General features: G+C 41.0%; 1 protein-coding gene across 4 annotated transcripts in view; it reads right to left on the bottom strand.

Moving 5' to 3' along the window:
* rel (v-rel avian reticuloendotheliosis viral oncogene homolog) overlaps positions 1 to 22646 on the bottom strand; it is a 109456-nt gene that overhangs the window by 25449 nt on the left and 61361 nt on the right. For all 4 annotated transcript variants that reach the window (XM_069931514.1, XM_069931513.1, XM_069931516.1 and 1 more), the window contains exon 5: positions 7998 to 8089. In XM_069931514.1, the coding sequence (XP_069787615.1) occupies positions 7998 to 8089 (92 nt within the window). The remainder of the gene's footprint in view (positions 1 to 7997; positions 8090 to 22646) is intronic.

Below are 22646 nucleotides of genomic sequence, written 5' to 3'. Positions count from 1 at the left end.
GATAGGAAGGATAAACTGTATTAAAATGAACATTTTTCCAAGGATACTATACTTATTTCAGGCATTGCCAATACAACTGACAGAAAAATTCTTCAAAGAGTTAAAGAAAATAATAAGGAGATTTTTATGGAGAGGGGGGAAACCGAGGATAGCACTAGATAAATTAACAGAATGGTATAAACAAGGAGGCTTACAATTGCCAAACTTCAAAAATTATTATAGAGCCGCACAATTAAGGTACCTATCAGATTTTTATCAAACAAGGGAAAAACCAGACTGGACGAGACTAGAATTAGATAAAATAGGGGAAAAGATACCTGAACACATATTATATAAATGGGACGAAAAATTGGTACAACATAGAACTTCTCCAGTATTACACCATCTCCTCAATATATGGAAGAAGATTCATGTAGAAAGAAATAAAATAAATTACCAAATACCAAAACTAATATTGACGCAAAATAAGCTACTCCCTTTTACAATAGACAACCTTGCCTTTAGAAAATGGGAAAAAAAAGGGATTAAAAGAATAGAAAATTGTTTTTCAGGAAGTAGATTCTTATCCTTTGAACAAATGAGAGATAAGTACAATATAACTGGAGATACAGCGCTGGCATATTACCAACTGAGATCCTACTTGAAAGATAAATTAGGAAGCAATTTGAGTTTACCAGAGGGAAGTAACCTTGAATATGTGATTACAGATACAATGTTAATCAAAAGATTTATAACAAATATGTATATTAAACTGCAAGAAAAGGAGAATGAGGAAACAAATGGTAAAACTAAACAAAAATGGGAACAAGATTTAAATATAAAGATAAAAAAGGAAACATGGGAGAAGTTATGCTCTGGAACGATGAGAAATACAATAAATACGAGGCTGCGTATGATACAATATAATTGGTTACACAGACTATACATTACACCGCAAAAGTTAAATAAATGGGACCCAACAGTATCTGATAGATGTTTTCGATGTAAAAAAGAAAGGGGAACAACAATTCATGCAATCTGGACATGTGAGAGAGTAGAAAAATTTTGGGATGATCTCAATCAGATATTAAATAAAATAACAGAAAACAATATACCAAAGAATCCAGAGATCTTTCTCCTAAGTAACATAAAAAATAAAGAATTTGGAATTGACTTGGAAGATGCACAAAAAAGATTTGTCAAGATAGCCCTAGCCGTAGCAAAAAAATGTATTATGTCAACCTGGAAAATGGAAGATAATTTGAAAATACAACAATGGTATATAGAAATGAATAAATGTATTCCATTAGAAAAAATAACATATAGTTTAAGAAATAATATTGAAATATTCGAACAAGTATGGGAGCCTTACATTAAATACAATAGCGAAAACCTACCGGGAACAAACATTACCTAAGTTGATGGAAGGAGAAGAAAAGAAAAGAATGGACTCAGTAGAATTTCTGGTGTATTTTTGTTGAATGACAACATTGTCTAACTGAATTAATGCAACCTAGATTGTATACCTAAAATGGATGAGAGGGGGGGGGGTGGGGGGGTGGCTTGGGAGGAGGGAGGGGGGAGGGAGAAAAAGTCACTGTAAATGTGTGGAAAAGAAAAAGTGTATATCATGGCTATTGTGATTTATGGTGTGAAAAATAAAAAATTTAAAAAAAAAAAAAAAACCACTTGGGATAACCACCATGTAAGTATTATGTACTGCTAATCTACTTTTAGTCTCAGTTAAATGGATACGAAACATATCCCAAATCAGCAAACTCCATTCTTTGTGTAAACCCCCGGCATCTGTTCCGCACATTGTCTATCCAGAGTTTTACATCATTTTCATCCATCTATCCTTTTTCATGAAAATGTACAAAAAATATCTGCAGGGAATTTCATTTTCTGTTTAATTTTGCATTTAAAGATGACCATGGGCCATAACTTTGTCCTGATGGCCATGCCTTTCATGACCTGTACTTCTGGTTTGCACAGTTTCAACACCTTTCCATTCCATTGTTCATTGCCTATCATGTCAAAATTTATGGGGGTTTTGTCCATGTTTCCAATATTTGCCAATGAAAACTGATATTTCTGCTGGTTCTGTATAATAAACTGTTGAAAACTTACAACAAAATCTTTTGGTAGTTTCTGTGCAATTTTTGTTCTTTGTCGTAATACCAGAATTTTCTAGAAACTATTACATCAGCCTACTGTAACCTCAAAATCTTTACTGAGGTCTGGATTTGAATTGTCCCACTGCAGTGCAAATGTTCTTATTTTATTTTGAGTGACTTTGTAGCCTCTGTTCATGTACCCATTCTGCAACGTGATTTTCCAACTCTGGCCAACGAGTGATTCCTTTTCTCAGAGAACATTCCCTTTTTGCTATTTTTCTTAAAGTCTCTTCTTTTTTCTTCCAACCTCTTACCAACTTCTCATGCACATTGAATTATCTTGCAGCAGCACTTTGTTGGTTTTCTTGGCCATTTCTATCACTTTCAACTTAAAGCTCATTTCATATTTTTGTTGCATGTTGCGTGTTTTGATGGACCCATCATGATAGCGATCATCTCCAGTCATCGTCCAGCAGATCAATCTGCGCAATCTATGGGGGTTGACGTATACACCGGTCAATGGCCCATCTCAGGCATCACAAGCTTTGGGTGTTGACTTTTATGCTGATTAATGGGGCACCTCAGGCAGCCAGAAAATGGGGGTTGACTTATATGACGTATTTTCCATAAAACCCTTAAAATGAGGCTGAATAAAGGGGGATGACATATGCTGGTGGACTTGTATGATAAAATATACGGTAACTGTGTTAATTTCAATAATTAAAAAATACACATACTGTATATATACGTGTAATAGTAGTATTTTGTGGACCCATTTTTAGGGTTTCGACTATTACACGCATTCTACTTTTGACTGCAGTAAGTACCTGCATTGTTCGGGATATCAGGTGCTCGGATGGGTGGGCGGACAGCCAGGACCGAATGGCTAGTCCATGTTTTGGATGTCTGGGGTCTAGGCGTGTCCATGATTGGGCGTGAAGCTTGGATGCCGTGTGGCTTGGGCCTAGGCGAAAGTCCACAGTCGGGGTTTTGGGAGCTCCAGTGGGTGAGCATCCAGGGCCGAGGCAAAAGTCCACAGTCGGGGTTTTGGGAGCTTGGATGGGCGAGTGGCCAGGGCCAAAATTAGGGGGTCGACTTTTACATGCTTACATTTTCAATCACAAGCCACATCCACTAAAACTACCATTGTGAGCACTGGCTTGTACGATTCCTGTCTCAGCCAACATATTTCTGCGAGCCCCATGTTATTTATCAAAAAGCATCATGTGGTTTGCGAGCCATGGTTTGGCCATCCCTGCCATAATGGCTGTTCTCTCTTTTCTGCACTATTTTTTGTGCTTCTCTGTGGCCAATGTTTAATTATTTTGACTACATAGAATAAACCATACTTCACAAATTAATGTAAATTCATAACAATTGGTAAAACAAGGATTTTTCACAATTCAGACTTTTGGTTCGTTAAAATAGCATAAGCAATAAATTAGATGTGTTTTCTATTCATTTTCAAACTGATAGACAATAATTTGTTGATCTATAACAGGAAGAGAGAATTGGACAACTAACAAACAATAGAGAATATGGTAAATAGGTCACTTCAAGTTACCAAGGTCTAACGAGGATCAGTACTACAGAGTCAGCTATTTAAAATCTATATTAATGGCATAGATGAAAGGAATAACTGTTCTGTGCCAGATTTGCTGAAAATGTGTGTTAGGACAGAAAGACAGACCAAATTAATGGGCACAAAAAGGATATAAAGAGATGGGTTATACCCTTCGACCTAACTCATCCATACTGACGATTTAGCTAATCTGTGCATTTGACCCATTCCCTTCTAAATCTTTTATATCCATGTACCTGTCCAAATGCCTTTTTTTAAAAAAAAACTTGTAATTGAACCTGACACAACCACCTCTTCTGGCAGTTCATTCCAGATATCCACCTGCTGTGTGTGGAAAAAACCTGCCCTTTATATCCAATTTAAATCTTTTCCTTATCATCTTAAACCAATATCCTCTAATTTAAATTTCCATGCCCTTGGGGAAAAAGCCTGTGATCATCTACTTTCCACACCCTCAATTTTATAAAATAATTCTATAAGGTAATCCATTAGCCTCCTTCTTATCTATCCTTATAATTCAAACACACTAGTCCAGACAATATCCTTGTGAATCTTTTCTGCAACCTCCTTAGCTCAGTTACATCCTTCTTGTAGGTGGAGATTACAACTGTACACAATACCTCATGTGCATTCCATTTTAAATTTATTTACAACAGGGTAGAAGCAAATTCTGGCCATTGAAACACATGCCACCTAATTACACCTAATTAACCTACTGACCCTGTAAGTTTTGGAGGGTGGGAGGAAATAGAAGCACCCAGGGAAAACCCACACAGGGAATGTAAAAATTCCTCACAGACAGTGCTGGATTTGAACTCAGGTGACTGGAGTTGTAATAGTGTTGCGCTATTAGACGTTTTTCTCACTTTTGTCTTTTATTTCCTTTGCAATAGGACGAAACAATCAATTTGCCTCCAGTTGATTAATATCCTGTTATAACCTTAGACAACCTTATTCGTTGTGCACTGTACCTCCAATTTTGGTGTCATTTACAGACTTACTAATTATGCAACCTAAAATAATTCATCCCTAACGTCGAAGTACTCGAGGTGGCAGAGGTCGACAGCATCGAGTCCACGCTGCTGAAGATCCAGCTGCGCTGGATGGGTCACGTCTCCAGAATGGAGGACCATCGCCTTCCCAAGATCGTGTTATATGGCGAGCTCTCCACTGGCCACCGTGACAGAGGTGCACCAAAGAAAAGGTACAAGGACTGCCTAAAGAAATCTCTTGGTGCCTGCCACATTGACCACCGCCAGTGGGCTGATATCGCCTCAAACCGTGCATCTTGACGCCTCACAGTTTGGCGGGCAGCAACCTCCTTTGAAGAAGACCGCAGAGCCCACCTCAGTGACAAAAGGCAAAGGAGGAAAAACCCAACACCCAACCCCAACCAACCAATTTTCCCCTGCAGCCGCTGCAACCGTGTCTGCCTGTCCCGCATCGGACTTGTCAGCCACAAACAAGCCTGCAGCTGACGTGGACTTTTACCCCCTCCATAAATCTTCGTCTGCGAAGCCAAGCCAAAGAAAGAATTATGCAACCTACATCTTCATAAAATAATTATTGTACAAATAACAAACAAAAAATGCTGGGAACAAATAAGGATTAAATATATTAAGGATTCCACAATGGTAGGAATAAACACAACATTGTTGAAATTAAGTGAAATTATTGAACTGTGAAAGAGATTTCATGTACATGAAATAAAATTGGCAGTTACATTACAGTACATAATAATCACCAAATAGTCTGTCTTTATTGCAAAGGGGATGAAAGACAAAAGTGAGGAAATCTTTTTGCAATGTACATGGCATTGGTAAGTCATATATGCTGTGTATTGTGTGCAGTTTTTGCCTCATTATTTAAGGAGAGAAATAGAAACGTTACAGAGAGGGCTCAAAAGATTGATTCCTAGGGGATGAGTAACAATGAAGCGCCTTGGAACTGTAATCCTAAGAGTTTAGAACTACTGTTGGTGATCTTTTTGAAATGCCAGATTCTGGGCGGGGGAGGAGGGTTTGATGATGTGCAGATGTTGAGAGTGTCTTTTACTAATGAGCCAATCTAGAAGTTAGGTGCAGATTTCCAGAATTCTGTCAACTGTAATGAAAGCTTCTTTATAAGCGGAGGTCCCTGAAACAAAGTTTAAAATGTTTAACTAGTTTCATCTTGGATTGATCGGATCTTAAAGATGTAGATGGAGACAAATATGACTATTAATAAACTGTAAGATTGTATAAACTTTATTTTCTATTCTATTCAAAAGATGTAAAACACAATTTTTTTGTAAACAAAAATGATTAAAATCTGCTCATTCTGCAAATCTAAAAAAACACAGCATGTCAGGCAGCATTTGTGGAGAAACAGTGAATATCTGGCACACTTTATCAATACCGAGAAACTAGTTAGTTCACACGGTGGAGGAGAATGGGTGGAACAAAGGGAAATGAAGCTTTGACTGATTTTGACAACCTCTGAAATGCCCATCACCCCATCAGAGAAATTGCTTGCTGAGTTTTTCCAACATTTTTGTTTTTAATACCAATATTATGTTCACTGAATTTCTCAAATCCACCATTTCAGAAGGGTCCATTAAAAACAGTAATACTTTTCAAATAGAATGCTTTTTAAAATTTAGAAACTAGCTCAGATTGAAGTTCTCCATTTTTAAAACGCAATTCCAGATAGGAGCTATTCAAAATGAAAATAAATACCATGACTTTCCAAACCTCCATGATCAATATTCTTATTTCTTCATCCAATAGCCTTTAAGAACAGTGAACTAAAATGTCTACTAAATATATTTGTTTCACTTCAGGCTTAAACAATCTGAGAATCTAAGTAATGCATGGCTGGTTTAGGCAGCCTTAGCACCACCATGGAGTTATCAAATTAGCTAAAATGTGATATTTTGAGCTCAAACCACACTGCAGAGTATTTTGAACTCAGAGCACTGCTGAAGGAAGCCATGCAGAAGAAAATTTTTTTAAAAATCCATGGGCCTGCTTTATTAACCTGTTAGTCTGACAATGTGGAAACAAGCCCAACTTGTCCATGCCAACCAAAATGTCCCACCTGCCTTTGTTTGATGCATATCCTTCTAAACCTAAACTAGCCACGTATCTATCCAATTTTTTTCTGAAATGTTGCAATAGTATCTACCTCAACCACCTCCTCTGGTAGACCATTCTACCCTCTGCAAATAAAAAGTTATCCCTCAGGTTCCTGTTAACTTTCTCCCCCTCACCTTAAACCTATATCCTCTAGTTACCAGTCACCTGATCTATTCCTCTTGTGATCTTGTATACCTCTTAAATCACCCCTCCTCCTCCTGTGCTCCAAGGAATAAAGCCTTACATTGCTCAACCTCTCTCTATAGATCAGTCCCCAAGTCTGGGTGACATCCTAGTAAATCTTCTCTGGGCCCTCTCCAGCTTGACAACATCTTTCCTGCAGCATGGTGACCAAAACTGAACACAATACTCTTAAGTGGGGTTTCACCAATACCTTATCCTACTGCAACATAACCTCCCAATTTCTCCAAACAATACTCTGATGAAGGCCAATGTGTTGAAAGCCTTTTTGACCACCAATCTACATGTGGTGCCACTTTCAAGGTACTATCTACATGTAGTCCTAGATCCCTCCACTCTACAACACTCCCCAGATCCTTATCATTCACCGTGTAGATACTTCCCAAAATGCAACAGCTCACATTTCTCTGTATTAAATTCTGTCAACCATTCTTTTGTCCATGGTATCAATGGTTACACAAGTGTATACAGTATATTAAGATATTGAAAAATATTTCAAGATATATGCTTTAACTTCACGATTTTAATGCAAATAGTTTTGTAAGAAGCTATCCAGAACCTCCAAAAAGTTTTAAACAAGGATAACTCCAATCTAAAACGTTGTTTTGATGCCTTATAAAACTTGATTTCGTTGCAATGGCATCACATCTAACTTAAACTTGTACAGCAGTTTAATTCTAATTACACATATAGATGGAAAAAATGTCTTTCCAATGATTATTCATATCTGGAAAAGCTCTTACATCTTTTCTTCCCTCAATTCACAATCAAAACAGCTTGTGGACTGGACAAACTGTTTCCTGAAATATAATGGAGCCAATTGCTAAAAGTGACTGAAAATTCATTAAGTTTGAAAATGCAGTTTAGACTGGATGCCATAGCCCAGGATCAAATTCAACTGCTTGCAAGCAATTATGAACATTGGCAAATAGTGGTTGCTCCTGTATAATTTCATGTTCAATTAACTTAACACAGCTAAATACAAGAGGGAGAATTCATTACCATTAAAAGGGTTGAGCTGTCGTTGAATTCGAAACAGAATTGCATCTTTTACTTCTTTCCTCCTGACGCACTGAATGCCCAAATTCTGAAAGCTAGAAAATATTTGGCAAGAGTAAATGAAGGATACTATGAGAATAAAGAACTTAAATATTGTTTTAAAATGAATACAAAAATGTGAATAGTTGAGTTTTTGAGGTTAAAATCTCTGGCAGAGAGGGAAGAAATCATTAAGAAATCATTTTGCATATTTTTTTTATTTCCACTGACAACTCAGTTAAATTACTTATTTAACACTAGACTGCTCTTTTACAGACAACACATTTCTTACTTTAACCTTTTCTTGAAATATACACACTGCATTTCTTTAATGTATTCAAACAAAGGTACTAGTTGTGGAAAATTGCGCGGGAGTCCATTTCTTAGCCAATTTGCATAACACTGAGGTTTAATGTTTGGGACTTCCCCATTACATTTCCCAAATGGAAAAACCATGACATCACCACAGCATAATCGATGGCAATGGGGAAGTGCTCATTTAAAAAGTGCTGGGATGGAATAACTCAATTTGTCATTAAAGGAATTAATATTTTAATCCTAATACTGTATGTGACTGCATTACCACCAAGTCTTTGTTACAGGCAACTTAAGTGCCAGTTTAATAAACAATGTGGCAAATTAAATTATAAACACTTATATAAACTTTATAGAATGCAGATTTCTGCTTTTAAAAAAAATCTTGTTATAAAATGACTTCAAGCACATTTGCATTGACATCGTCAGCGCTATGTTACAAAGCATGACATGAAAACTGACATTAGTCGTACTAATAAAGAGGATATTCTGGTGTTCAGTATCCCTTTTATTATTTTTAACATGACCTCCAGAAATTATAAATATTCTTTCAAATTATGGTGTAGAAATCTGTCACCTGCCAGCAAGCATCTTATACATTGATTTACTTATATTGAAGGTAATAAAGCCTTAGCAGAACTTTGTAGTGTGTGTTCCAGGACTCCATTTCCCATGTCATGGATCTCAAATTCTATTTTAACCAGCCCTCACAACTTATCCTGGCACCTACAAAGAACATACAACCAGGTATTTTTGTTTCACTCTTTCCTTTAAAGTTCTATCATTTAGTCCATTTTCACACATCATATTTTCTGCTAAATAGATCTCTTTCCTGAAATGAATTTCACTCATCATGCATTTGCCTCATTACCAGTCTTGTATTCAAAAATCCATTACTATCCTCCTATTTGTTTATCATTTTTTCAAGGTATATATCTTCTGCAAACTTTGAAATTATGCCTGGTATACCTGAGTTCATGGCTTGACTAAATATTATTAACAGCAATGGTCCCAATTATGACTCTTGGAGAACACCACCACACACTTAGACTGGAAAAACTACCATTAACGATAAACTCCATGCAATCTGAATGCTCGCTGTCAAAACATCTCTGGATCCCATGTCCACTCCTGTCTTTGGGCTGCCTCTGCGGCTATTCCTTGTAGTCGAGGAGGATGGCTTTCATTTGGTTGATCCACAGAGCAAAGACGCCTGTGTGTGTATTTATTTAATGTGTACTTGATGTTGCATTCCAAGAAGCACACGATATTTCACACATCAACAAACTAGTTCCAATGGCATGAAAACCGCAATGATTGGAGCTGATGGATTTGTTTCAGCCTTTGTTCGCCTTCACAGCTGTTGAGTTTGAAGTGACTTCATCCACCTGTTCCACCGCTGAGGACTTGGTTGGATTGTTTTTTTGTCAGGGACCTCACCCTCGACCTTACCGCAATGGATGGCCCTACCATCGCTCTCGGGATCACAGAACCACAAAACCATCTCCACCATGACAAGGTGACAATTCATGGAGAATCCACGAGCCTGCTACACTAACCCCTTTCTCACTGCCCCGGAAGTGGGTAAACTTACCGGTCATGCCGCACCCAGGGAGCCTTTCCCACTGCACCATGGTTCTTTGGGAACCCAGCATTTTAAGGGGGGGGGGGGTCCTGCCTCAAGCAGTGACTTCACAAGTGACATGTACTTGCAGGGCAGTGAAATCATAGCGGGAATAAAGCCATATGCTCTCAATGAATAAAAGACTGGGAAAATCTACCACAGTGGGCTTCAGACTGTTCAAACTTGGGACAAACCCACAGGCTAGCTTGTCATTATTCCCTAAACAATAGAGTATAAAAACAACATACATAGCATTACATTGTATTAAGTATTAAAAGTAATCTTGTGATGATTTAAAGCACAGGTACACCCTAACACCCCCACCGGCCATGCTCTGACAGACTGACACAAGCACAAAGGCACTAATGGCACCCAGTAATTCAAGTAGACCATTTACACTGCCACAGAGTGATTAATGAGTTAACTTGGCTGGACTCTGACATTTGCCGCCACTAAGAATCAGAGCCCAGTTGATTTTTACTCACACTGCCCAGTTGGAACTTTTCATACTGCCAGATTACCTGTTCTGGACCCGCTAATTTGGCCAGTTCAACCCACATGTACTTGGCGGTGTGAACTGCTCCAAAGTCCATCATCAGCTTTGTCCCAGGCATGCTTCTGCCCTCAGGACTGAATATTGAATGTGACAATTTCAGATAATCAGTGTGTTAGAATGATTCATTTCTGATGCAAGATCATTCATCCGTAACACTAACTCAACAGAAGCTACCTGATTAGCTGAGCGTTTCCATCATTCTTTTATTTCAAATTTGCAGCCTCTGCTGTGACCCACAATTTGTATTTCCAGTATTTGTTCTCACTTTATTCCCTCATTTGTCTCCTTTAATTTACACTCCTCCAGACAGAGCAGATACAAACAAATAACAAGAAATCATCACCCTCTCTTAGAAAGCACCTCAGTAACTTTATAACTGGACAAACTGGTCTTCCCCACACCTCCCCCACTGCAATTTAAAACACAATTGTTTTCTCACTTTTCCTGTCCTTACGAAAGGTCTCATACTTTCTGTGACACATGAGGGGGTGGGTGGTTGGGGGTCCATTCAGCCCAGAGTCCATGCAACCCATTTTCCCACTTATTAACAATCTGTTCCCCTTCACGAGCTTGTCTTCCATCAGTCACTTACTTGAGGGGTAATTCAGGGCGACTAATAGTCTACCAGTTAGTACTACTTTAGAATGCATGAAAAAACTAGAGCACCCCACAAAGGCCACATATTACAGTGCCGGGGAACAGATTTGAATCCAGGTTGTTGGAGCTGTGAGAACACTGTATAAACTGCAGCATTGCTGTACTGTTTCATCATATTACTGACCAGAAATTTCTGGATCACATCCTTGACCAACTGAACACCCGTAGTATTTTTTTTGTGATTTTCAGTATCTGCAATGTACTGCGTTATGATTAATCTATGCTTCCCACTTTTCATCCCATAGTCAATTCTTCACCACGCTCCCACCATCCGCTTAATCCCATAGTCTCTACATTTGCAAGCAAGCAAATATGTAGAAATTTGCATTTTGAAATTTCATACAGCCAATCTCTTGGTGTTGGACCAGAACAGATGTTGGCAGAAATATCTGTAACTGGATTATCCCCAGGCAGAAAACCAACCAATAGACATTTGTGCTCCATTGCTGGACTCTACTTGTATTCCAGGTACTAAATAATGCATTTTATTTGATTTAAATGGTAGCATAGCTGTTAGCGCGACGCTATTACAGTGCCAGCAACCCGGGTTAGAATCCCACGCTGTCTGTAAGACGTTTATACTTTCTCCCTGTGTCTACATGGGTTTCCTCCGGGTGCTCCAGTTTCCTTCCACCATTCAAAAGGTACCAGGAGTGTAGATCAAATGGGTGGCACAGGCTTGTGGGCCGAAAGGGCTAATGTGTTGTATTGTATGTCTAAATTTTTTAAAGTTAATTTTGAAAAAAAAAATTGCTTTAAGTGCATTCATTTTTTAGCCTAAAGGTTCTGTGAATAACCATGGACAAACGCTTCATCTAAAAACAGTTCCTGGGGAAACTTCTGGTTATCAAAGATGTTCGAGTAAAGTTAATGGCCATTTTTGGATGCTGTAAGCTTCGCAGCAGGGCATTGTCACAGCCAATTTGTCAGCACACCTGATCAGCGGCACTGATCAGCTAGGAGCTGGGACCCTGGTGGAAGAAAGCACCCAGAATCTTGCTGGAAGAAACCATGTGGCATCTTGCAGTCGCAGCGCAGAAGAACTGCCCACATATCTTAGTTAATACAATCAAGTAATGCCGGTTTTCATTGATTAAATAACAATTGTTCATGCAGCAAATAAACCATTGTCAAGAAGCTCCATAATGAACTATGTTCAAATTTGCAGCTTAAGTTAATAACACCTTAAATTGTTACATGTGTCGGTGTGAGTAGTGGAAGAAACACAGCCACCACGTTGAGGGTTGTTAATGACTGTTTTTGTTCAAATTCTGCATGCCCCTTTAAGGGCGGCAAGAGCTCAGTCACCTGGTGCATTGTGATATCATAATCGCTGCCCAGAGTGCGCGCTGGAAGGGATGTTGGAGTCAGAGAGAAACCTTTGACGACGCCATCTCCCCATGGCTGCCCTGCCACGTGGCAATACAAGCAGGGCTGGTTCTCCATGAGGAGGTGCGCCGCCACACAAGCCCCCCACCCCCCAGAACCATCTACACGTCCTGTCACTTTGGCGGCCGGCCGGCCCCGGTGCTTGGGCACGGCCATCTGCACCGGCTGTGATAAGTCCAGATGGGCCGCCTTCAGGCGGTCCACCATAAAAGGTTCCTCTCTCCCCCCAATGTCCAGTGTGAAGGTTCCGCCGGACTGGTGCAAGACTTTGTATGGCCCCTCGCACGGTCGCTGTAGCGGTGCACCTTGTGGTTCCCTCTGCACGAAAACAAAATGGGCTGAGTCAAATTCTTTGGGGGAGATGAAACTGCCGGGTGCCATGGCATGCCAGGGGTGGGGGAGCTAGCGAGGCCAGTCACCTGCGTAGGTCTGCCACCAGGTTTTTGTCAGTGGCAGTGATGTCAGGGTCTGGGCCAAAAAACTCACCCGGCAGGGAAAGTGGTCCGCCATAGACCATCTCTGCTGAAGCCCACAGGTCCTCCTTGGGTGCCGTCCTAATCCCGAGGAGGACCCAGGGTAGTTCGTCCGCCCAGTCTGGTCTAGAGAACCTGGCCATAAGCGATGCCTTCGGGTGCCCGTGGAACCTCTCCACCAACCTGTTGGACTGCGGGTGGTTTGCTGTGGTGTGGTGAAGCTTGACCCCAAGGAGCTTCACCATCTGAGTCCACAGGGCAGACGTGAACTGCGCTCCTCTGTCACTAGTGATGTGTGCTGGGACTCTGAAACGGGCGATCCATTGGCTAACCAGCATCCTGGCGCATGTCTCCGCGGAGGCCTCCTTAATCCGGATAGCCTCCGGCCACCTTGTGGCCTGATCCACCACTGTGAGGAGGTAACAAGCCTCCTTGGACACCGGCAAGGGCCCGACGACATCAATGTGGATGTGTTGGAATCTGCGAACCACCGGATCAAAGTTCGAGATGGGGACTCGCATGTGTCACTGGACCTTGGAGGTCTGGCACCTGGTACAGTTCCTGGCCAGTTCCGCCACCTCCTTCTTCAGTCCGTGCCACACAAAGTGCTCTGAGACCATCTGCATGGTTGTTTTTACTGCTGGGTGAGCGAGGTTGTGGATCAGACTGAAGACCTTTGCCCTCCAGTGCGGTGCGCGGCGTGCCTGTTGAGACGTCACAGAGCAATGTATCCGGGCTGCTGGGCACCTGGACATCCTTGAGTTTGAGGCCCGAGATGGCAGTCTGCAAGGCCTGCATCTCCGCATCGTTCCTCTGTGCCTGAGCCAGTTGCTTGTAATCCAGGCCGGGCACGAGAGTGTTGATGGCTGGACGGATGGGAGAGCGCATCCGTTCTTGCTCTTACATTGTTCTTGCTGGCCCTGTGTCAGTTGTCGGTCGTGAACTCAGACACATACTGGCGCTGCTGTCTGCCGGACCACGGATCCTTGGCCATCGCCAGTGCTTGAGTGAGGATCTTGTGATCGGTGAAGGCTGTGAACGGCCTGCCCTCAAGGAAGTAGTGGAAATGGCGGATGGCCAAATACAGCGCCAAGAGCTCCCAGTCGAAGGCACTCTATTTGAGTTCTGGTGGGTGCAGCTGCTTGCTGAAAAAGGCCAGCGGGCACCATTGTCCATCGAGCCACTGTTCCAGAACCCGCCTGCCCCCCCCCCCCCCACACTGCCATAGCTGAGATGTCCACGGAGAGCGTCGTGTGTGCCTCCGGCTGCGGGTGCACCAGCAGCGTGGCGCTGGCTAGAGCCTCCTTTGTCGCAATGAAAGCCCTGCCCGCCTCCTCTGACCATGATAAAGTCTTTTTTTTGGTGGCCACGAGCGCGAACAATGGGCGCATGGTGCGTGTGGCTCCGGGGATGAAACAATGGTAAACGTTCACCATCACCGCGAACTCTTGGAGGCCTTTCAGAGTGGAGGGTTTGGGGAAATCCTTGAACAGCCGCTACCTTCTCCGGCGCGGGCGTGGCCCCAGCTGCCGAAATGGTGTGCCCCAGGAACTGGAGGGTCTCCTTGCCGAACTAGCATTTGGCCGTGTTGACCACGAGGTCGAAGTCCGCCAGCTGGACAAAGAGTGTGCGAGGTGGGCCCTGTGTTCGTCGCGGTTGCGACTGGCAATGAGAATATCGCCCAGGTAAATGAACACAAAGTCCAGGTCTTTTCCAACCGCATCCATGAGGTGCTGGAAATTTTGGGCCATGTTCTTTAGACCGAAGGGCATACACAGGAACTCGAAGAGGCCGAAAGGGGTGATAATGGCTGTCTTACCCACGTCGTCTGGATGCACAAGGATCTGATGGTATCCCTGCACGAGGTCCACTTTAGAGAAGACCCGTGCGCCGTGGAGGTTGGTGGAGAAGTCCTGTATGTGGGGCACCGGGTACCTTTCAGGGGTGGTGGCGTCATTCAACCGACGAAGTCCCAGCGCGGTCTCTATCCCCCGGACAATTTTGGGATGATATGGAGTGGCAATGCCCAGGTGCTGTCCGAGTGCCGGACGATTCCCAGTTCCTGCAGCATTCCTCCTTTGCCTGGTGGAGCTTCACGGGCGGCAGCCATCTGGGTCTAGCATGCAGCGGGGGGCCCTGTATGGCGATGTGGTGGAAGACCCCATGCTAGGGCAGGGCGGCGTTGAACCATGGCTCTAAGATGGCGGGGATTTCATGGAGGATCTCGTCGAACTTGTCCCTGGTGGTGGCTATGGCGGTGATTTTGGGCCTGCGGGCTTCTGCTGTGTCCAGCCGGGTGGAGAGGAATGTTCGGGCATTGACCAGCCTTTTGCCCTTCATGTCAACTAGTAGGCCGTGAGCTCTGAGGAAGTCGGCCCCTAAGAGCGTGGTGCCCACGGATCTGTGCCCTACAGGTGCTGTAGGTCCAGATGATGGAGCCGTTGGCTGCCTGCAGGGTTGGACCTCGAGATCGAGTGCAAGCCTCTAATGCTGTGGGGGGGGGGGGGGGGGAAGGAAGGACACTGAGTTCAGCCCATGTCCACCGGGAATCGGCGGCCGGTGGATCTTTCCGTCACATGAAGGAGGCTATTTGTGTGGCCAGACCCCGCAGCCATCAACGGCGGCTGGCCTGGTCGTTTCCCTGAAACCCGCAGGGCTGGTGGCACTTACGAACTTGCACTCCCCAGTGCTGGTGGTAGAAACACCAGGTCGATTAAACCTCCTCTGGCTTGGTCTTGGGAGTGCTTGCGTCGGCTGGCTCCTGGTCATGCCACCCGGTTGAGGGCTGCCTCGTTCTCCCTCTTCGTGCGCTAGAGGGCATCTGCACGGGCTGCTGCTCTCCTCAGGTTCGAGAAGTTTTCATCTGTGAGGAGCAGCTAGATATCCTCCAGCATCTGTTCCAGGAATATCTGGGGGAAGAGAAAACAAGGCTTGTGGTCTTCCGCCAGGGCCAGAATTTTGTCCATCCGCGCCGATGGACTACAGTCCCCAAGCCCATCTAGGTGAAGGAGCCTGGAAGCCCGTTGCTGGAGAGTTAGCCCGAAGGTTCTTTGAGGACGGTGTTCTTGCCCGTAGCCGGGGTGGTGGTGGATGATGTTGTCCATCCTCGCTGCCGTATCTTGGTCCAGAGCACTTACGACATGATAGAACGTCGTGGCATCTGAGGACATGTTGCGGAGTTGAAATTGTGCATCCACCTGCCCGAACCATGTTCTCGGTGGGTGGGTCCAAAAGTGGGGGGAAGCTTGATGAAGACAGCATTAACTTCTGCTGAATCCATGGTGCTTTGAGTCCAGAAAAACGTCTGGGCTCGTCGGGGTCACCACTGTGGTGGTGTGAGCAGTGGAAGAAACACAGCCAACACGTTGAGGGTCGTTAACGACTGTTTTTATTCAAAATCGGCACGCCCGTTTAAGGGCAGCATGAGCTCAAATAAGCTCTGGTGCATTGTGACATCACAATTGCTGCCCAGGGTGGAGGAGTCACGTGATGGAGTAGTGGCCGGACGGTGAACTCCAGCCCTCTCCAGAAAAGTCGGGAAAAACAAGAGAAAATACAAAGGCACAGAAATACAAGTTAAAGAAAAGTGAGTATAAAGGTGGAAAGAAGATGGAGACAAAAGAAGAAAAATCAAAATCAACGGAAAGAAGAGAGGAAGAGAAGACAACGGAGGAAAAAGGTGAAGGCCTTACCTGTCCGAAGAGGCCCGCTGTGGAGAGAGGAGCCCACTACCTCAGGTCGGTGGAAAAAGAACTACATCAATGGCTCGCAGAGCCGAGTAAAAGTGCGCAACCGTGCATGAAAAAAAACACACCGACGGGAGGGGGGACCAGCTGGGGAGTCGATCTCCACAGCCGGCAACGACAGCTGCAGAACACCTGCAGCAAGAAGAGACCACAGAAGACAATGGAAACAAGAAAGAAGAGGAGGAAAGGGCATCAAAGAAACAACAGATGGCCAACCCAGAGAAAGAAGAAGAGGAAGAATACAGTGAAATAGATAAAGGGAAAGGCAAGGTAAAGGATATACTTGCTCTTGTTAGAGGATACATGGAGTCATTTAAAGAATGGCAAACACAGGAATTCAATGATTTAAGAAGAAGAATAAACAACACAGAAAAGAAAATAAATAAAATGGATATGACCTTAACAGAAATGGGGAAAAAAATGGACAAGATGGAAGAACGGGCAATAGCAGCAGAAATGGAGGTAGAAGACTTAAAAAAGAAATTGGAGGAATCTAATAAAAAAACTAAAGAGACACAAGAATTACTAGCCCAAAAAATAGATATAATGGAAAATTACAACAGAAGAAATAACATAAAGATAGTGGGCCTTAAGGAAGATGAAGAAAGCAAGAATATGAGGGAGTTTATAAAAGAATGGATCCCTAAGGCCCTAGGATGTCCAGAACTACAGCAAGAAATGGAAATAGAAAGGGCACATAGAGCATTGGCCCCTAAACCACAACCACAACAAAAACCAAGATCTATTGTAGTAAAATTCCTAAGATATACTACAAGAGAAAAGGTACTGGAGAAGACAATGGAAAAAGTAAGAGAGGGCCACAAACCACTGGAGTATAAAGGGCAAAAAATCTTCATTTATCTAGATATAAGCTTTGAACTCCTAAAGAAGAGAAAAGAGTTCAATACAGCAAAAGCGATTTTATGGAAGAAAGGATATAAATTTACACTGAAGCATCCTGCGGTATTGAAAATATTTATTCCAGGACAACAAAACAGACTGTTCTCGGATCCAGAAGAAGCACGAAAATTTGCAGAACAATTACAAAAATAGACTGAGGGATGAAGACGGGTAATGAGAGTAAAAATGATCACGATTGATATGTATGTGGGTAAAGACAAAAATAGACTGAGGGATGAAGACGGGTAATGAGGGTAAAAATGACCACGATTGATATGTATGCGGGTAAAGAGGTATAAGAGTGAATAGAGACAATGGGCATACGTGAAAGTATCTGTAATTAGAGGAAAACATAGATAGTATAGACAAGAATTAATAAGGGAAGGTAATGGAATAGAGAGAATAAGGAGGGAATTAAAAGAGTGACCTTTGTGACATATGAAAAGTGAAATCTTTTCTGGGGGGGGGCTGGGTGGGGGAAAAGAGCGGTCACTGCAAAATCAGTTGACGCTTGCGAGTGGATTCACAAATCCACATGGAGAGGGGAGATGTGGTTGTCCGACAAGGGATAAAGGACAACTCAGGAGGGGAAGGGGAGATTGGGGATAAAGAAGATAGAAATAGGAGAATAAGGAAAATGTTGGATGTTGTAGGAATATTGTCTGGTAAAGAGTTGAAAATAAGAAAACAGAAATGGAAAAGGAGGAAAGGAAATGAGGGAAAAATGGAAAGAGAAGATAAACAAAATATAAAATGGCTACGCTGAACTATATGACTTTAAATATTAATGGAATACATAACCAAATTAAAAGGAAGAAACTACTAAATTTACTGAAAAAGGAAAAAATAGATATAGCATTTGTCCAAGAAACACACTTAACTGAATTGGAGCACAAGAAATTAAAGAGAGATTGGGTAGGACATGTAACAGCAGCATCGTATAATTCAAAAGCAAGAGGAGTGGCTATATTAATTAGCAAAAATGTGCCATTTAAAATAGAAGAGGAAATAATAGATCCAGCAGGGAGATATGTTACGATAAAATGTCAGATATATTCGGAGCTTTGGAATCTACTTAATATATATTCACCTAACGAAGAAGATCAAAAGTTTATGCAAGATATCTTTTTGAAGGTAGCTAATACGCAAGGGAACATACTAATAGGAGGGGATTTCAATCTGAATTTGAATCCAAATATGGATAAAACGGGGAAAAAAATTAACAGGAAGAACAAAGTAACCAAATTTATAATTAAATCAATGCAAGAAATGAAACTTGTGGACATATGGAGGAAACAAAACCCAAAAGTACTACTCGACTAGACATAAAACATACTCAAGAATAGACCTATTTTTGTTATCAGCTAGTATGCAGGATAGAGTAAGAAAAACGGAATATAAAGCGAGAATGCTATCGGACCATTCACCCTTAATACTGACAGTAAAGCTAGAGGACATCCCTCCAAGAATGTATAGATGGAGATTAAACCCCATGCTACTTAAAAGACAGGATTTTAGAGAATTTATTGAAAAACAATTAAAAATGTACTTTGAAGTAAATACGGAATCAGTGGAAGATAAGTTTATACTATGGGACGCAATGAAAGCATTCATTAGAGGACAAATAATAAGTTATGCAACCAAGATGAAGAAGGACTATAATCAGGAAACAGAGCAGTTGGAAAGGGAAATAATAAACATAGAAAAAAAATTAGCAATAAAGGAAGATACAACCAAAAGAAGAGAATTGGCGGATAAAAAAATAAAATATGAAACATTACAAACATATAAGGTGGAGAAGAATATAATGAAGACAAAACAGAAATATTATGAACTAGGTGAAAAAACACACAAAATCTTAGCATGGCAGCTTAAGACAGAGCAAACTAAGAAAATGGTATTGGCAACAAGGAAAAAAGACAAACAAATTACATATAATCCAAAAGAAATTAAGGAAAACTTCAGAGAATTCTATGAACAATTATACCGAACTGAAAACGAAGGGAAAGAAGGGAAAATAGATGAATTTTTGACTAAAATTGAACTACAAAACTACAAATAGAGGAACAAAATAAATTAACAGAACCATTTGGAACAGTAGAAATACAAGAGATAATAAAAAATTTACCAAATAATAAGACACCAGGAGAGGATGGACTCCCAATAGAATTCAACAAAACATTTAAAGATCTAATAATACCGCCCCTCCTGGATGTAATCAACCAGATTGATGAGACACAAAACTTACCAGATTCATGTAAAACAGCAATAATTACAGTGATACTAAAACAAGGGAAAGATCCACTCTCACCAGCGTCATATAGACCAATATCTCTGCTAAACACAGATTATAAGATAATAGCTAAACTATTAGCAAACAGATTAGCAGAACAGGTACCGAAAATGGTAAATTTAGACCAAACTGGATTTATCAAAAAAAGACACACAACAGACAATATTTGTAAATTTATTAACTTAATTCATGCAGTAGAAGGAAATAAAGCACCGGCAGTAGCAGTTGCTTTAGACGCAGAGAAGGCCTTCGACAGAGTAGAATGGAATTACTTGTTCAAAGTATTGCAAAAATTCAGTTTACCGGAGAAGTATATTAATTGGATTAAAGCATTATATAAGGGACCGTTAGCGAAAGTAACAGTAAATGGACATGTATCAAAGCAATTTAACTTAAGCAGGTCAACGCGGCAGGGATGCCCACTATCACCATTATTGTTTGCGCTAGCTATAGAACCACTAGCAGAATCGATAAGAATGGATAATAATATAAAAGGAATAAAAATAAAAGACAGGGAATATAAAATCAGTCTATTTGCGGATGATGTGATAGTGTACTTAACAGAACCAGAATTATCAATAAAAGAACTATATAAGAAATCGAAGGAATATGGAGAAGTGTCGGGATACAAGATAAACGTAAATAAAAGTGAAGCAATGCCTATGAATAACGCGGATTTCTCAAAATTTAAGGAGGATTCCCCATTCAGATGGCAAATGCAGGCAATAAGATACCTAGGTGTGCAAATAAACAAAAATCTAGGCCAATTATATAAACTCAAGTACAATCCACTAATGAAAAAATTACAGGACGATTTAGAGCATTGGAAAGAGCTACCACTAACACTGATAGGAAGGATAAACTGTATTAAAATGAACATTTTTCCAAGGATACTATACTTATTTCAGGCATTGCCAATACAACTGACAGAAAAATTCTTCAAAGAGTTAAAGAAAATAATAAGGAGATTTTTATGGAGAGGGGGGAAACCGAGGATAGCACTAGATAAATTAACAGAATGGTATAAACAAGGAGGCTTACAATTGCCAAACTTCAAAAATTATTATAGAGCCGCACAATTAAGGTACCTATCAGATTTTTATCAAACAAGGGAAAAACCAGACTGGACGAGACTAGAATTAGATAAAATAGGGGAAAAGATACCTGAACACATATTATATAAATGGGACGAAAAATTGGTACAACATAGAACTTCTCCAGTATTACACCATCTCCTCAATATATGGAAGAAGATTCATGTAGAAAGAAATAAAACAAATTATCAAATGCCAAAACTAATATTGACGCAAAATAAGCTACTCCCTTTTACAATAGACAACCATTCCTTTAGAAAATGGGAAAAAAAAGGGATTAAAAGAATAGAAAATTGTTTTTCAGGAAGTAGATTCTTATCCTTTGAACAAATGAGAGATAAGTACAATATAACTGGAGATACAGCGCTGGCATATTACCAACTGAGATCCTACTTGAAAGATAAATTAGGAAGCAATTTGAGTTTACCAGAGGGAAGTAACCTTGAATATGTGATTACAGATACAATGTTAATCAAAAGATTTATAACAAATATGTATATTAAACTGCAAGAAAAGGAGAATGAGGAAACAAATGGTAAAACTAAACAAAAATGGGAACAAGATTTAAATATAAAGATAAAAAAGGAAACATGGGAGAAATTATGTTCTGGAACGATGAGAAATACAATAAATACGAGACTGCGTATGATACAATATAATTGGTTACACAGACTATACATTACACCGCAAAAGTTAAATAAATGGGACCCAACAGTATCTGATAGATGTTTTCGATGTAAAAAAGAAAGGGGAACAACAATTCATGCAATCTGGACATGTGAGAGAGTAGAAAAATTTTGGGATGATCTCAATCAGATATTAAATAAAATAACAGAAAACAATATACCAAAGAATCCAGAGATCTTTCTCCTAAGTAACATAAAAAATAAAGAATTTGGAATTGACTTGGAAGATGCACAAAAAAGATTTGTTAAGATAGCCCTAGCCGTAGCAAAAAAATGTATTATGTCAACCTGGAAATTGGAAGATAATTTGAAAATACAACAATGGTATATAGAAATGAATAAATGTATTCCATTAGAAAAAATAACATATAGTTTAAGAAATAATATTGAAATATTCGAACAAGTATGGGAGCCTTACATTAAATACAATAGCGAAAACCTACCGGGAACAAACATTACCTAAGTTGATGGAAGGAGAAGAAAAGAAAAGAATGGACTCAGTAGAATTTCTGGTGTATTTTTGTTGAATGACAACATTGTCTGACTGAATTAATGCAACCTAGATTGTATACCTAAAATGGATGAGAGGGGGGGGGGTGGCTTGGGAGGAGGGAGGGGGGGGGGAGAAAAAGTCACTGTAAATGTGTGAAAAAGAAAAAGTGTATATCATGGCTATTGTGATTTATGGTGTGAAAAATAAAAAATTTAAAAAAAAATAAAATAAATAATTGCTGCCCAGGGTGCGCGCTGGAAGGGATGCTGGAGTCAGAGAGAAACCTCTGACGACGCCATTTCCCCACGGCTGCCCCGCCACATGGCAATACAAGCGGGGCTGGTTCGCCATGAGGATGTGCGCCGCCACATACATTCTATTACTGCA

The sequence above is a fragment of the Narcine bancroftii genome, chromosome 4 (genome assembly GCF_036971445.1).
Source record: "Narcine bancroftii isolate sNarBan1 chromosome 4, sNarBan1.hap1, whole genome shotgun sequence".
Classification (NCBI taxonomy): Eukaryota; Metazoa; Chordata; class Chondrichthyes; order Torpediniformes; family Narcinidae; genus Narcine; species Narcine bancroftii.
The sequence above is the reverse complement of the archived record's forward strand: the minus strand, read 5'-3'. Positions and strand labels throughout refer to the sequence as shown.